At 42.8% G+C, this 13,397-nt stretch overlaps 1 protein-coding gene across 4 annotated transcripts in view; it reads left to right on the forward strand.

Moving 5' to 3' along the window:
• The window catches only part of MIS18BP1 (MIS18 binding protein 1), a 384,752-nt gene that overhangs the window by 71,035 nt on the left and 300,320 nt on the right, over positions 1-13,397 (forward strand). For all 4 annotated transcript variants that reach the window (XM_069208712.1, XM_069208715.1, XM_069208713.1 and 1 more), the window contains exons 4-6: positions 6,300-6,787; positions 12,059-12,135; positions 12,713-12,843. In XM_069208712.1, the coding sequence (XP_069064813.1) occupies positions 6,300-6,787; positions 12,059-12,135; positions 12,713-12,843 (696 nt within the window). The remainder of the gene's footprint in view (positions 1-6,299; positions 6,788-12,058; positions 12,136-12,712; positions 12,844-13,397) is intronic.

Here is a 13,397-nt window from a genome sequence, read left to right on the forward strand (position 1 = left end):
AAAGATTTAAATCCAGGTGCACCATCCAGTCATTCACGTGTAGGAGATCTCCTCTATTTTGAAATGGTGGAAAACCAGCCATTCATTGAACTCCTTGAGGTTTATCACTGGGCATTGCCTTCTGTCCCATTTTGTCACTAGGAAGAGATTGCTGAGGAACCCAAAGTGGTGTAATTGAGCTGGGGCGATCAGCCCTTTCTCCAAGAGTTGAGAGACCTCCGTGTTCACCAGTGTCATTTGTGATGAGAAAGATGTTCGGGCTTGGTCTCTGCCTGAAAAAGGGAGCCATAGAACTGTATGTGGAACCCTTGAACAGTCTGAAGCACCTATGCGTCTGAAGTAAGAGCCTCTAATTATGATCCTCCCATTTGAGCCCAGCAGGGGACTGAACATTCATCTTGGGAAGAGGTGGTGGAGACACTTTTTCTGGAGCATCTCTGGCGTGCGCGGCCTCTGGTGGGGTAAAAGGTACCAAAGTGGGAAGAGTCCTACTGCTGCCCTCGTTGTAATCCTGGTCTGTTAGAGATGGCTTGGTATGTGCCCTGGGCAGTTGAGCCCCCCGTCTACCATGACTGGCATTTGTAAAATCACGGGGCATAGTAATTTGTTTGATGGCTGTTTTGGGCTTTATCCAGGGAATTGAACTTGTTAACAAACTTTCCCAGTTTCTGGATAAAAGGTTCTCCAAAGAGACCCCCTTCGACAATTGGTTTGGCCAATTTGGGGCCGATCTTGATTAGAAAAGATCAACGCCTTTCTGTGGAGATCGCACAATTTGTGTTCCCTCCACAAAAATGATGGCTCATTGAGCCCAGCTGGACAAGGCCTCGGGGAAGATAAGGGTACCCGAAGCCTTGGCATCCTCTGCCATGTCCAACATTTTTGTTAAGAGACCGGCAACATCCAACAACTTCAAGATCGGTCGATCCATTTTCTGAGATCCCTCAAAAACTTTGCTAAAACGGTGGGCATTTTTGCGTCAATATCTGGGGTGATGGTGAATGTACCGTCCAGTGAGGGCCGTGGGCATTCTGCCCTCCGGCAGTTGCCGTCCTCCTTATTTAAGGCCTTCCTTAGGCAGCTCATCACATATGATGCCACTTTTAGGGTAGGTAACCACTGCATGGTGCTTGGGCTTAGGAGCTCATCCGGATAAAGAGCATCTGAGTGTGTGGGTAGCTGGTCCTGGCCCGATATAACCTCCCCTGAAAGGAGGTAACGCACGGCCGTCAAGGCCTTGGGTTTTCCCCATCACCCTCCCTGTCCATGGCTGAAGGGGACTCAGCCATCTCCCAACTGTAGGAAAACCATAGAGGAACTGAGAATCGATGAGGGTGACCTAGGCAGTGGGTGGGACTCCATAAAGGCCTTCTTTAGTCTTGTGAAAGCATCCAGGTCTACCCTTGGTTCGTGTGCGCTCTTGCGTGTTGCTTATGATGGTGCCTGAGGAACCTCCTACGTCGCAGATCCCCACTCTACTCCCTTTCACTGGGCGGAGTTGGGAGAGCGGTGTCACAACTGTACTCCGTGTTACTACTGGACGCACTCCAGGACCCAGATCATGCAAAGTCTCGCTGGGACGAGGCGTTGTCCACCCCCCTGTCCTCGGCGGCATGGTCGTCTGGGCTCTACCCTGTTAAAACTGTTTCCCAAAATGCTAGACTTCGCTACACCCAATTTAACTACATACAGTACTCCTACCTGTCTCCTCTCCGCATAAAACACATGTTCCCTGCTTCAGATCCAGCTTGCCCTTGCTGCGCGTACCCCCCTGGCAGAATTTTACCACATGGTGTGGAGTTGCCCCCCGTTGGCTGTATCTTGGCGGCACATCACCGATGTGGTGTCTGACATCACTGCCCACGCTCTGCAGCTGACACTTGTCCACTGGGATTGAGACGTCGCTCCAGTAAGGATAAGCAACTACATAGGTTTATTGATTTGGCATACATAGTTTTCAAACAACAAATAGCCATTAATTGGAAGGCACCACATGCCCCTAATCAGGATTGGTGGTTACGGATATTGCTGCAGCAGTCCCAAGCTGAGACTCATACACTGCACAGTTTACAGTATAGAGGGCTAGTGCAGGGCGGCTCAGACATATGGGACACCTTTATAGTCAAGATGGACGTCAGGGACGACACTCGCCCACCTTAGATCTTCTACAGATATTGAGACAGGCTGATTACTCGCCCTTCCGAGGTTGGTCTTTGACCAGAATTTAGCCAGGAGTGGTGAAGTGTAGCAGGCCTGCTTTAAGGGCCCTGGAACACGTATACACCCTATTTGGTTTAAAGGGGTTAACTTTCTCGCCTGGGTTGTCTCTCCGAAAGGTAAACCACACACAAATCCTACCTGTTTATAACGGGTGTTCAGACTTCCAGACGGGGCTTGAAGAAGGTGGAATTAGACAAAACAGACCCCAGCGGAGAGCAGCTGGTGAGTTTCACTATGAAATTGATGCCGCCATGGACGGAAGAGCTCGCTGAGCTTGAAGCAATTTGGTGTATGGCCCTCTAACAGTCGGCTGACCGCATCGCGCCAACGAACTAGAAACGAAGGAGCAGTCGCAAAGTAGCGATGTTCCTGCAACAGGGCTGACATGGGAAGTTTAGTTAATAGCAAGCTGGATCGTTGTAGAGCGCCACACTAATATAAACATTCACATGAAGCACCCACAAGCATTCCACAATCACATAATGTGAAAGAGGCAAGGTACTTATCTTCATGGCTGCTGGAGCAGCAAAGAAAGAGGGTAAGGAACGTCCGGAGGCTCTCTTGACTGGAGACTGTGCTTGTGGATTGGAGGACTCCTCCCCGAGGATGCATGGGATTTGTAGTTTTCTTTATAATGTTGAAGTTTTCCATATTTGTAAAGGGCTGCTGGTTAATAAAAGCGAAGAGAGGGCAGCCTAATCCTCGCCTCCAGTCCTGCCATAGAATCTGTTCTCGTGCAAGAAAATCAGACAAATTCGCTAAGACTGTTTGTGGATATTTTGACTGTGTGTTCCTGATCTAACTGGGGAACACAGTGTGCTCTCATAATTGTAAGATCTGTTGTAGTGTCAGGCAAAAATGTACTTTCGAAACAGTTTTTCGATCAACAGCACCATTCCCTCTGGCCCTTTGCCATTTTCTGGAATTCCAACAAAAAGCAGATTGGAGTGGCATGAACAAATTTCCATCTATTCCATGTTCTTTTTAGGTGGTAATCTCCTTTACGAAGCGTTTTGAATTTTTCCAAATTCTTCTGAAGCTGCCCCTATTGATCTTCGAGATCAGACATTTTCTGCTTTACTTCCTGGAGCCAATCACTTATAAGCAAAAGTTTGTTTTCAAAGCCAATCAATTGATTTTTTTAATGTGCACACTTCTGCTCTTACATAGTCTTGAAGTCTCCGATCTCCTGCTGAATTATCTCTAGCAGTTGAGTAAAGGACTGGGGGCCAGCAGTGGAGTCTTTGATGGGGGTCCACTGGAAGTGTGCAGATCGGATTAAAGTTTAAATCCCTTAGTTCCGAACAGGGCATTGAGCTGATCGGGCTAATCAGAACAACCTAGTTAAGCTGATGCCCTGTCGTCTGTAGAGGTGTTGGGTTATCTGCCATGCTGGAGCTTTCAGGTGAAGCTGTAATATTTTCGAGGGAAGTCTGAGCGAAATCAAGATCTTGTCTTTACTTTTATTAACAGGCGCTGTATCCAAGTGTTTGGTGAAAAGGGGATATTCTTGGGTTACTTGACTTTCTCTTGACTGCCTCTCACCACGAACTTGAAGCCCCTTGTCTACCCTCTTGCTCTGTAAAGCGGCTGTGGGTCATCCGGTACAAGGGGCGTTAAGCTTTGGTAACAAGCCAGATCTACAGAAGGGCTGGTGTTAAGAGAATTTTCCTGCCTCAGTGTCTCCGCATAATATATATCAGGTGTTCCTTTGGTATCTTTTTTGTGATCGCCTGTCTGGAATTCACTTCCCCATTGGCAGACATGGGTCGAAAGAAAAACTGTCTCACTTCACCCTGAGCAAGAGGTATTAATGGAGACAACAAGTAAGCACTGTAATTGAATGATTAAGTAATTAATTAATTTTCAAAAGGGAGATTATTATCTCTTTTCTTTTCCTTTTTTCTCCCACGTTCCAATCAGCAACTGAGACAAGTACTTCTAGGGGACTAAAAAGAAAATACAAAGAGTGACCTGCAGAATATTTCAATCGCCTGGTGCTCACTTGCTTCCTGCTCCTTGTACATCAATTCCAAATAATAGAGAAAGTAATTGAATATTGCCCCTAACAGGTCTCAGCATTTTTTTTCTCCCATCGCTTTTCAGACTTGGTGTGGCGCTCACAGACACTGTCTGCACCTTAGGCGTTTGACATATTGGCACATCCAGTCATAGTGCAGTGATCAGTTTCAGAAATCGGGCACAACAAACAAGCCGATACGGAGCTGCCATGCCCCTGTTCTACTTTCAGTATCTCTGGCATCTGCAATGGTGGGGATCCCTGTCCACTGTGCTCAACTGCAGCCGTCTGACGCAGGTGCCGTGTTGGCCATCCCCTCCATTATCAATGAGGTTGTTTACAAACAAATAAAGGACAGCTTCAACTTGTGTATTTTGTAATAAAAATTATTGTAGTCTGTATTTAATAAGTATGTTGGACATTATGGGCTGTATATTTTTGTGGTTAGTTGAAGGCTGATATATTTAGTTGCCTACTGGCCTCTGCAGGTGGCAGACCTTTTGCCCCTTGTTGTTTTATGCATGGTGGTGTGTTAGTTTCCAGACCTAGACTCTGTTACTGCATGTTTTTCTGAATATTTCTGAATCTTCATGTTTGTCTCTTTGCCCTTGATTTGGAACTGTGGGCATATGTCCACAGTCTGTTTTTTTTTTTAAAATTGCTCTCTTGATTTCATATCCTTGTGACCGATATTTTTCTCAACCCTCTATCATTGTGCTACCATGTCTTCCCCAGACCATGATGGCATGAGGACTCCCTGTTCCATTGGCCCCTGACACTTGACTCCATATCCTTCTGGGGTTCTTGCCTGGTGGACTTTTTGCCCAATCATAGTTTAATATCTGTATATTCCTGCCCACATCTCCCTGTTAACCTTTCTTTACACCTGTGATTAATGTTTATAACCTGGTCACCTGAACACTGATTTAGTGGATCCTATGCACAATGTCTCACCCCTTCAGACGGAGCGTCCGGGCATAAAGCAATCTGTAGGCAAGTCTGAGTCCCCCCATCTGACAAGCATGCAGCAGAGTCTGAATATAGCAGTCTGGCGTTTAGTCAGTTCACTGGATGTCTAGCTTTTGCTGTTCTGTAAGTAGGGGATATTGCAAGTCATTACTTGCAGTAATAATTATGGTGATCTGTGTCTCTTTGTGTTGGTGCCTCCTTCTAGTCTTGTAGAGCCTTCTTGTGAACGTGAACATACAGCAGCCAAAGCTACTCCATGTAATACTGGAGATAACATTTATTTGTGCCACCTAATCCCAACATTCCTAATACATGAATGTTCTAGCATACCTATGGTACACAATAATGCAGATCACAAACTACATCTAAATAAGTCTGTGGTTTGCGTAATATTTTAGACTCCATTGTCACCTTGTTGCTTTTGGTGTATTGGCAGTCATTTTCCTTCTCTCTAAATCCTGATTATGTACAATGCTGATGATGGAATCAGGATATTGGTAGTGCTCTGAGAAAATGTCAGGGAAGTGTTCTTAACTGTACTGCTGGGCCTTACCTTGTGTGGTCCTGGTGGAATAGAACTGTTTGCGTTGTACCACTTTTGCCTCCTAGAACTTGCCCTCAATTACTTGTCAAACGGTTTCTAGTGGATGCAGTTGCAGCTTAAATATCTCGACTGCATCTTACAAAAGGCTGTTCAGGCTGTTTAACATAACCAATGTAAGAAAGAAATGACACTAGATTTTTAGACAATGCTAATAATAATAATGTTAGGCAACGGTTCCAACATGTAACTGGGTTCCACAAATTTTGTTTCCTGAAATATCACTTACCTGAAATTTAAGTGCTATAAATATGAAGATTATGGTACCAGTAGTATCAAACTGCTGTTACATAATTATTTGTTAGGAATTTCAGTTGTAAGTTGTTGAAGGTTCAGAATAATGTGCAATTTTACTCCTCTAGAAGAGTGTGAAGTTAAGGTTTACTGTTTTACGTTTTTTCTTGTAAGAAGCAGTAAGTACTAGCTTAACATCACGATGGTTTAGCTTTTGAATTATTTTGCTTATGCCCTTTCACATCTTTTCAACAGATGCTACATCTTCAAATAAAACAGAAAAAACGTTCACCCCTTCTAAGACTATCCAGCCCTCGTTGAGCCCACCATTTTCCACTCCTGTTGATGGCACTGGAGAGTGTGTGGTTAGCAGCACCGACTGTAGCCCAGACACAGTTATTTTGGAACAAGATAATGATGGTGATGATGAACGGTCTCAGGATACTACAATGCACAGCACCTCTCTTCCTTCAAGTAATAAGAGCCTAACAGCAAGCAGGAAAGAAAATGAAATTGTCTCCAGAAACGCTACTAGCAAAAATACCCCGAAAGCTGGCATTTGTGGACAGATATTGTTTCCAAATAAGGAAAGAAAAACTACTTCTGCTGACAAATATGGAAATGCTAACTTATTTAAATCTCCCAAAGTTTATATACCAAGAAAGCAAAAAACAAGTGTGAATAGTAATAGCCCATGTAATGTAGTGTGCACAGACAAAGTGGTTTCCAGTTCCAAGAAACAGGTAAGCTTGTTGTGAATTGCGCCAGTGGCTTACCTAAATCATTTCCATCCGTGCCACAACGAAAATATGGTGATAATTTGAGCTAATCAGAACCTTGTGTTTTAGTAATCTTTATTACCTATGAGTAAAGCAATGATATCAATAGAGCCGGCCTTAGTGACAAAGATTTTTATTCAGTTGAGCACTGCTATTAGTACAAGTAGCCATCCTCTGTCCTCTGTTCCTTCAGAAAAGACAGTCCTGTTCCAGCACAATTTTGGAAAGGAATATTCCTTTCATCAGGTAATACACTGTGTTATGTGGATTTTTCTAGTGCATTGTCGCCCATGAAGATATCCTGTCACTTTGCAGGTGTGTGGGGGCCGACCTTGGGAGCCTTACTCAGAGACTGGCCTTCCTCTTTCTCTATGAATTCAAGAAGCTGTGAAAGGCTCTAATGTGGTTTAGGAGGTCATTCCATGTTTTAGGAGCGATGTATGAGAAGACATGACCCACTGATTTTATTTTGCCTGTATGTGGCACGTGCTAGTGAAAGTCTGGATGCCTATTTGGTTGGTAGAACTGCACATGGCTGCTCAGGTAGGCTGGATCTGTTTGTATAGTGCTTTGTATGTGTTGGTAAGAAGCTTGACCTTTGTGCACTTATGTATATAGGGAGCCATTGTAGTTCCTTTAGGTGTGGTGTGACATGAGACCAGCGTGGGAGGTTGACGACTAGTCTGGCTGCCTGCATTGTGGGTGCTCCAGAGTCTCTTTGAGTTGGTTGGTGATTACCACGTAGAGGGTATACTTATCGTCCTGTCTACTGGTGATGAGGGCTTGGGCAATGATTTTCTTGGTTTTGCTGAGTAGCCAGCTGAGCAGACATGTCTAGCTTGCTATTGGTAATGATCACAAGATTTCTTGCATGTGTGGTGGGTCCAAGGTCAGTAGGCCATTAGGCAAAGTCCCACATCAAGGCCTTTCTTCTGAAGATCACCACTTCTGTGTTAGTGTTAAGTTCGAAGCGGTTGAATTTTATCCAGGCAGTCACTTCAGTCATGCATGAATTGGAGTTGAACTATTCCCTGTGTTTTCCATTTTGTCTGAAAGGTAGAATATCAGTTGTGTGTTTGTGTAGGTGAGTATGTCCATGTTGTGTTTGCTGATGACATCTTCCAGTGGTGTCTTGTAGCTGTTGCAGAGGGTCTGGGTGAGCGAAGAACCCTGTGAGAATCAATAAATGGGTTTCTTGGCTTCTGGGGAGTTTGGTTGCATTTTTACTGTTTCTGTCCTTCTAAGAATGGTGCAGATCCATTAGAAGGTGAGTCCTTGGATACCAGTCTTGTGCAGTCATCTGATCTGAACAAGGGGGAATGGGAGACTGTATCGAAGGCTGCAGAACTGTTGAGTAGGATGAGGGCTGTGGTTTCTCCTCTTTCAAGGATCATCCAGATTTCTGTCATTGCGATGAAGACTCTATCTGCTGCTTGGAGTAGAGGAGCTGGTGGATGGCGAAGTGTATGTTCATGGATTTTTTTCTAGGACGTATTCAGGGTATCGTAGGAGGGAGATTGTTCAGTAGTTCACGGATTTGGCTACGTCTGCTGAGGGCTTTTTCAGGAGGGCGGTGACGACGTTATGCTTCCAGGGTTCCTAGAAAGTGGCTGTATCGATGGACATGTTGAAGAAGAGGGTGAAGGCTTTGCGTGATATGGGTGGAATCTTTTTGGAAAGCGTGGCTGGGGCCCCAAGTGTATTGTTTTCATTATTGCTGTGGTTTTCTCTGTGGTGTTAGGGTTCCATGACCTCAGTGTTTTGCCTTTGTCCGATACATAAAGACTTACTGCAAGGTTGATGGGGTCCTGTTGTGGGTCAAGGTTGGTGTAGATGGCTGTGATTTTGTTGTGGAACAAGTCTAAGTTGCTGTTGCACAGTTTTTGGTGTGGGGTGAAGTTGCTGCTGGTGTGATGTTGTCCTTGATAGTAAAAATGTATTTGCTGCTGTTGTTGGTGCATTGGCTAGGGCCTTTCTTTTAGTTAACCGGATTTGCTGGTGATTACATTGTTGGGTGGATTTGAATGCATCCTTGTCCAATTGTTCTTGACTCACTCTCCACCTCCCTTGTAGTTGCTTGCAGTGCTGTTTGGTCATTCTGAGTTTATCCATGTACCAGCTAGTCTGCATTTGTATTCTTGCTTCTTTTTCGAGGCTAGGTTCTGAGTGCATGAAATGAACCAGTTTTAAAGTTGTTGTCACTGGATAGATGGCGTGTGTGGTTGGTTTTTGTGGGGGGCGGAAGCCCAGTTCACCTCAGATATATTGTTCCATTGTCAGTGGTTAACGTGGTGGTTCTTATATGGTAAGGAATGTCAGTTGAAAAACTGACGATGGCACAGCCGGTCTTAGTGATAGAAGTGAGTGTGGAAGACTACCAGGCCTGTGGAAATGTACCATCACTTGAAGCTACAAAGAAAAACTAGATTTGTACCTTGGACCAGGTCTACCACAAAACCATCTTGATTTCTTATGTCTAGAAGGCCAGATTTGAGCAGCATGGCCTTGTAAATGTGCTAATTACCTTCAAGGTAGTTATTAATGGAATGATGTTTAAATATTTCTTTTGAATCATGGCTTTAAGTGTCCTATTTAGATGCAAGGGTTTGTGATTGATGTCTGGAATCAAATGGTCATTTGAGACCTTTGTGTAGATCAGAAATAACTGCCACATTTTCTGTTCGTACAATGAAATGCCGAAGACTGGGACAGCTAATGCTGATTCAATGTAAAGAGTTTATTCTGAGTATTTTTGATAGTCTGTTACTCAGTAAGGGGAGCAGACCTGGTAGAATAATCGGAACAAACTAATGATTCTGAACTAGAAAACCCAAAACGAAATGCATTTTCCTTTGTTTTGGGTCTAACACAGCTATTTCTTCCCACTTAGCAACAGTGTATATATACCTTTGGGATATCTGTAAGGCTGCCATGTTATAAAGCACTGCTGTGAGATGAGCTTTGCCTCACTCCCAGTAGCAGTGTTAAATGACTGTTATCCAACTAGGTTCCAGTCCATTCTCTAAGTAGCTTGATCATCAGTGTTTCAAAAGTGACAGAGCCCCTTGTAAGCTATAAATCATAACTCAAAATTGAAAAATCCCGTTGGAGTAGAAACAGCATGTACTTTTTTTTCATACACAAGTACGTAACCAGTGCAATAAAATATAGTCCAAGAATGTTCAAGCTTTTGGTTAGGTAATTAATAAGCCAATTTCTTTGAACACCATTCACAACAGGACACTTAATATTCATTCCTTGTATTCTGTGTAACTTGTATTGCACTACTTCCTTCAAGGCCTTTACAAGATTATGATTTTTTCCTCACAAATACTCATGGGACCATGTAAATTGCATGCTTTGTTTCCGTAATCCTTCCTGGTATGTCAAATATGTATGTAGTTAGTGAGCAGCAATTGTTGATTGATCATGTGGCAGAGTATAGGGTCCGGACTCTCCATTTTTCAGTGGTTTATCTGCAATGTACATCCTATTGACTTTGAGGCCACTGTTCATGCTTCGGGCTACCAAGGCACAATTTGCACCCTCCCAGTTGCCAAAGATATCTATTTTCAGAGGTAGATAGAAGCCTTTGTCACAGTAGGACTTCTTGTCAGTTGAGCCTGTTGGTGACTCTCTCTTACCAAGTTTTGTATCATAAAGCATGAAAGTTATATAAGGCTGGCAGAAGTCCTGAACGTAATTATTTAAGGTAGATTTTGCCCTCCATGAGTTGGCGTATGTTACTTGTTCAGTGGGAGTGGTGGCCTGTAACTGATAGTGGCCAGTGAAGCTTCTCAAAGCTAGGTTTGTAGTCTGGTAGAATTTCTGTACCCCTAATGACAATGAGGTTATCCAGGGGGTATCAAAGAAGAAACATTTCTGCATTCGGACCTCTTGGATTTGGATCTAGAACTCAGTCCATGAATTCAGCATCACTTCACACGCCTTTAGGAAAAAAACAGGGGTTGAAGTAGTTTTAATTTCCTGTCAGTTTAATCATGGTTGTTCAGTATTGCTTCACTATTTGCACAGCAAATACAGACTTGGATACTGACAGACACTGATTCCCGTTAGTATTTATAGTTCTCTCCTGTGGATATCATAAAAACAGCCCTCATGGTGCAATGTTTGACATCTCTGCATTTAATCATCCCACTTTCGACAGTAGAATCTGTACGTTGCAAAAGACACAGTTGAGTGGTTCATCGAGGTGTGTGTGTGAGTCCAGATCCCTCATACTACGTTTGCTCTACTTCGTGAACGTGGCTCCTTCTGCTTTAAATCCAGTTTTGCAAAGGGCCTCGGCACAGACTGAGGTTCTTCTCTTTGTATAAAGCTGCTTGAGAAATGTATATATTTCTCAATTGTACGCTATGAAGAGAAGCTTGGGGTCAATAAAAACAACCTGATTAGTTCCAGGACACCTTAAACAGTTGGAAATACTCTGGCAGTGACAAGGTTCCATGGAGGTGAACAGTAATCGGTGCTGAATTGAGATTTTGAAGTGAATTTCTAACTCCTGTGTGACCTCCATAAAAGATAAGTGACACATGCTCGGTTGCAGTTTTTGTGCTTGTTTACGATTGGCCGAAATCGGGTACAAATTGCTCACCTAGTGATTTGTAGTTATGCAGGGTTCGTAAATGAGCACCGCATATTTAACGCCTTGTAGACGGATCAATATGAACATTTCTGCCAGGTTTCACCTCTCAAGATACAAAACATCCACTATTTGTGTACAGACTTGCAATCTCAGTTGGGGCATAAAAGCAGTGTACTCCGAAAACAGGATTACCAGACGCATCATGATCGGGGCTTTCAAACTGAAATAAAGAATCCATGGAACGCTATAAATTCTCGCATGCACCAGGGTCTGAGTCTGAATCCCACAAAAGCTTTACTAAGTAGTTTGGCCAAACTGTGGCAGAATGCAGTATTTAAAACACATGTTTACCTTTCAACATCGATCAGTTAGTCCTGCCTAAAAAAAATATTATTTTACTAATATTTTTCTGATGTGCATTTGCAGTATGTAAGGGATACAGAGTTCTGCAATTTGCTCCTCCTTTGGCCGTAATAAGAGAATGAACAAAATGCGTTATGTTGTAATAACTTCGGATGTATTGTTAAACTCTGAAGCATCTTCTACTGAAATTAATATATTATTGTTGAATATATTGGTGAATATATGTGCTGTTGAATTTGATTTTTTTTTTTAACTCATATCTTTAGGAAAATATTTGCCTTAGTGAGTGGACTCTGAAACCAGTCAACAACAACACTGGTGTGTGTGTGGAGGGAAAACGGGTGTAAGTATTACTGTTTTTTAGATTTCACTTCGGGCAGCTATATCTATTGCTTCAGTTTTCTTCCTTGCTTTGCATAATTGTTCTCTTTGAAATTTGCCTGTTGCAAAGTCTGTGTCAATTACTGGGAATGAGGCTCGTTGGTCACGAAGGTGTCTTCTATTGTATGATGGGACTTCTGATGGTTACCTTCTTAGTTCTTTCGGAGCAGGTTGCAGTGCTGGAAACGAATATTGCCCCAATGGCTGCTGAGAGGGAGTGCTCCTGTTTTGTGTTGTGAAATAATTTACTCGATGCTGTGAGAAACAAAGGCAATGGCTTTCTACAATTTCCACACTAAAGAACTGCTGTTGCATATAATGTCTTGTCTCACACATAGAACTGAACCTTAAGAACTATTCTTCCTTGTTTCCAAGAAAATTTAGTGCTCACTTGTTATTTTCTGACAGCTAATGAGGAGTGGGTGAAAGATTAAATACAGAAGCATGCTTCCAAACACAGTTACCTATATTGTACATGGTCCATCGTTTCCAGCTTTTAAAGTTTCTTATTATACCTCGTTTTCATATTTCGTCTGCAGCGATGAAGGTGGGACATTTTGGCACAGCAATGTTATTGCAGAACGTATTCAGAGGGACCAAGTGAAAACTGTAACTGGCAGAGTCTATGAACTGAAAGGAAAGATGGATTCATTTTCTATGAAGCAAGCAGGTTAGTTAATGGTCATATAACTAGTAATCATTCAACACTTCAAATATTGCAGTCAGGCGATGCTAGTGACGTCATAAACCATGAGCTCAAATGCCTTATGGTTCAGAATAACCATGAGAAGGCAGAATAGCACCATATTGCACATAACCCTTCATGTATTTTTTTTAATATTACATGCCGTCCTTTGTGTATTAAGCTTGGAAACGTTTTCAAGCAGGGAATTGTTTATGGAAAACAGTAACTGAAAACCAGGCTATGCTGTTTTGTTGTCCGTAATGAAAATAAAATAAAAATACCAAAGAAAAGAAGGGATAGATTGTTGAGACTGTTCTCTTCAAGATCCACTCAGGTTCCATTTAACAACGGCACCTAAATAGAGTTAGAATGTTTAGGTTTTGATTACCTTTCATGAATAAAGTTTTGCTAAAACAACAGTGATGACCAATGAAATTGTGCAGTTCTGTAGCTGTGGAGGTTTGCTGCATTATTGTGCATTTACTGTACTTACCCCAAAAGTTGCTGCATAGTTTGCAGATCTCAACGACAAAATAGTT

Source organism: Pleurodeles waltl, chromosome 9 (assembly GCF_031143425.1).
Source record: "Pleurodeles waltl isolate 20211129_DDA chromosome 9, aPleWal1.hap1.20221129, whole genome shotgun sequence".
Taxonomy (NCBI): domain Eukaryota; kingdom Metazoa; phylum Chordata; class Amphibia; order Caudata; family Salamandridae; genus Pleurodeles; species Pleurodeles waltl.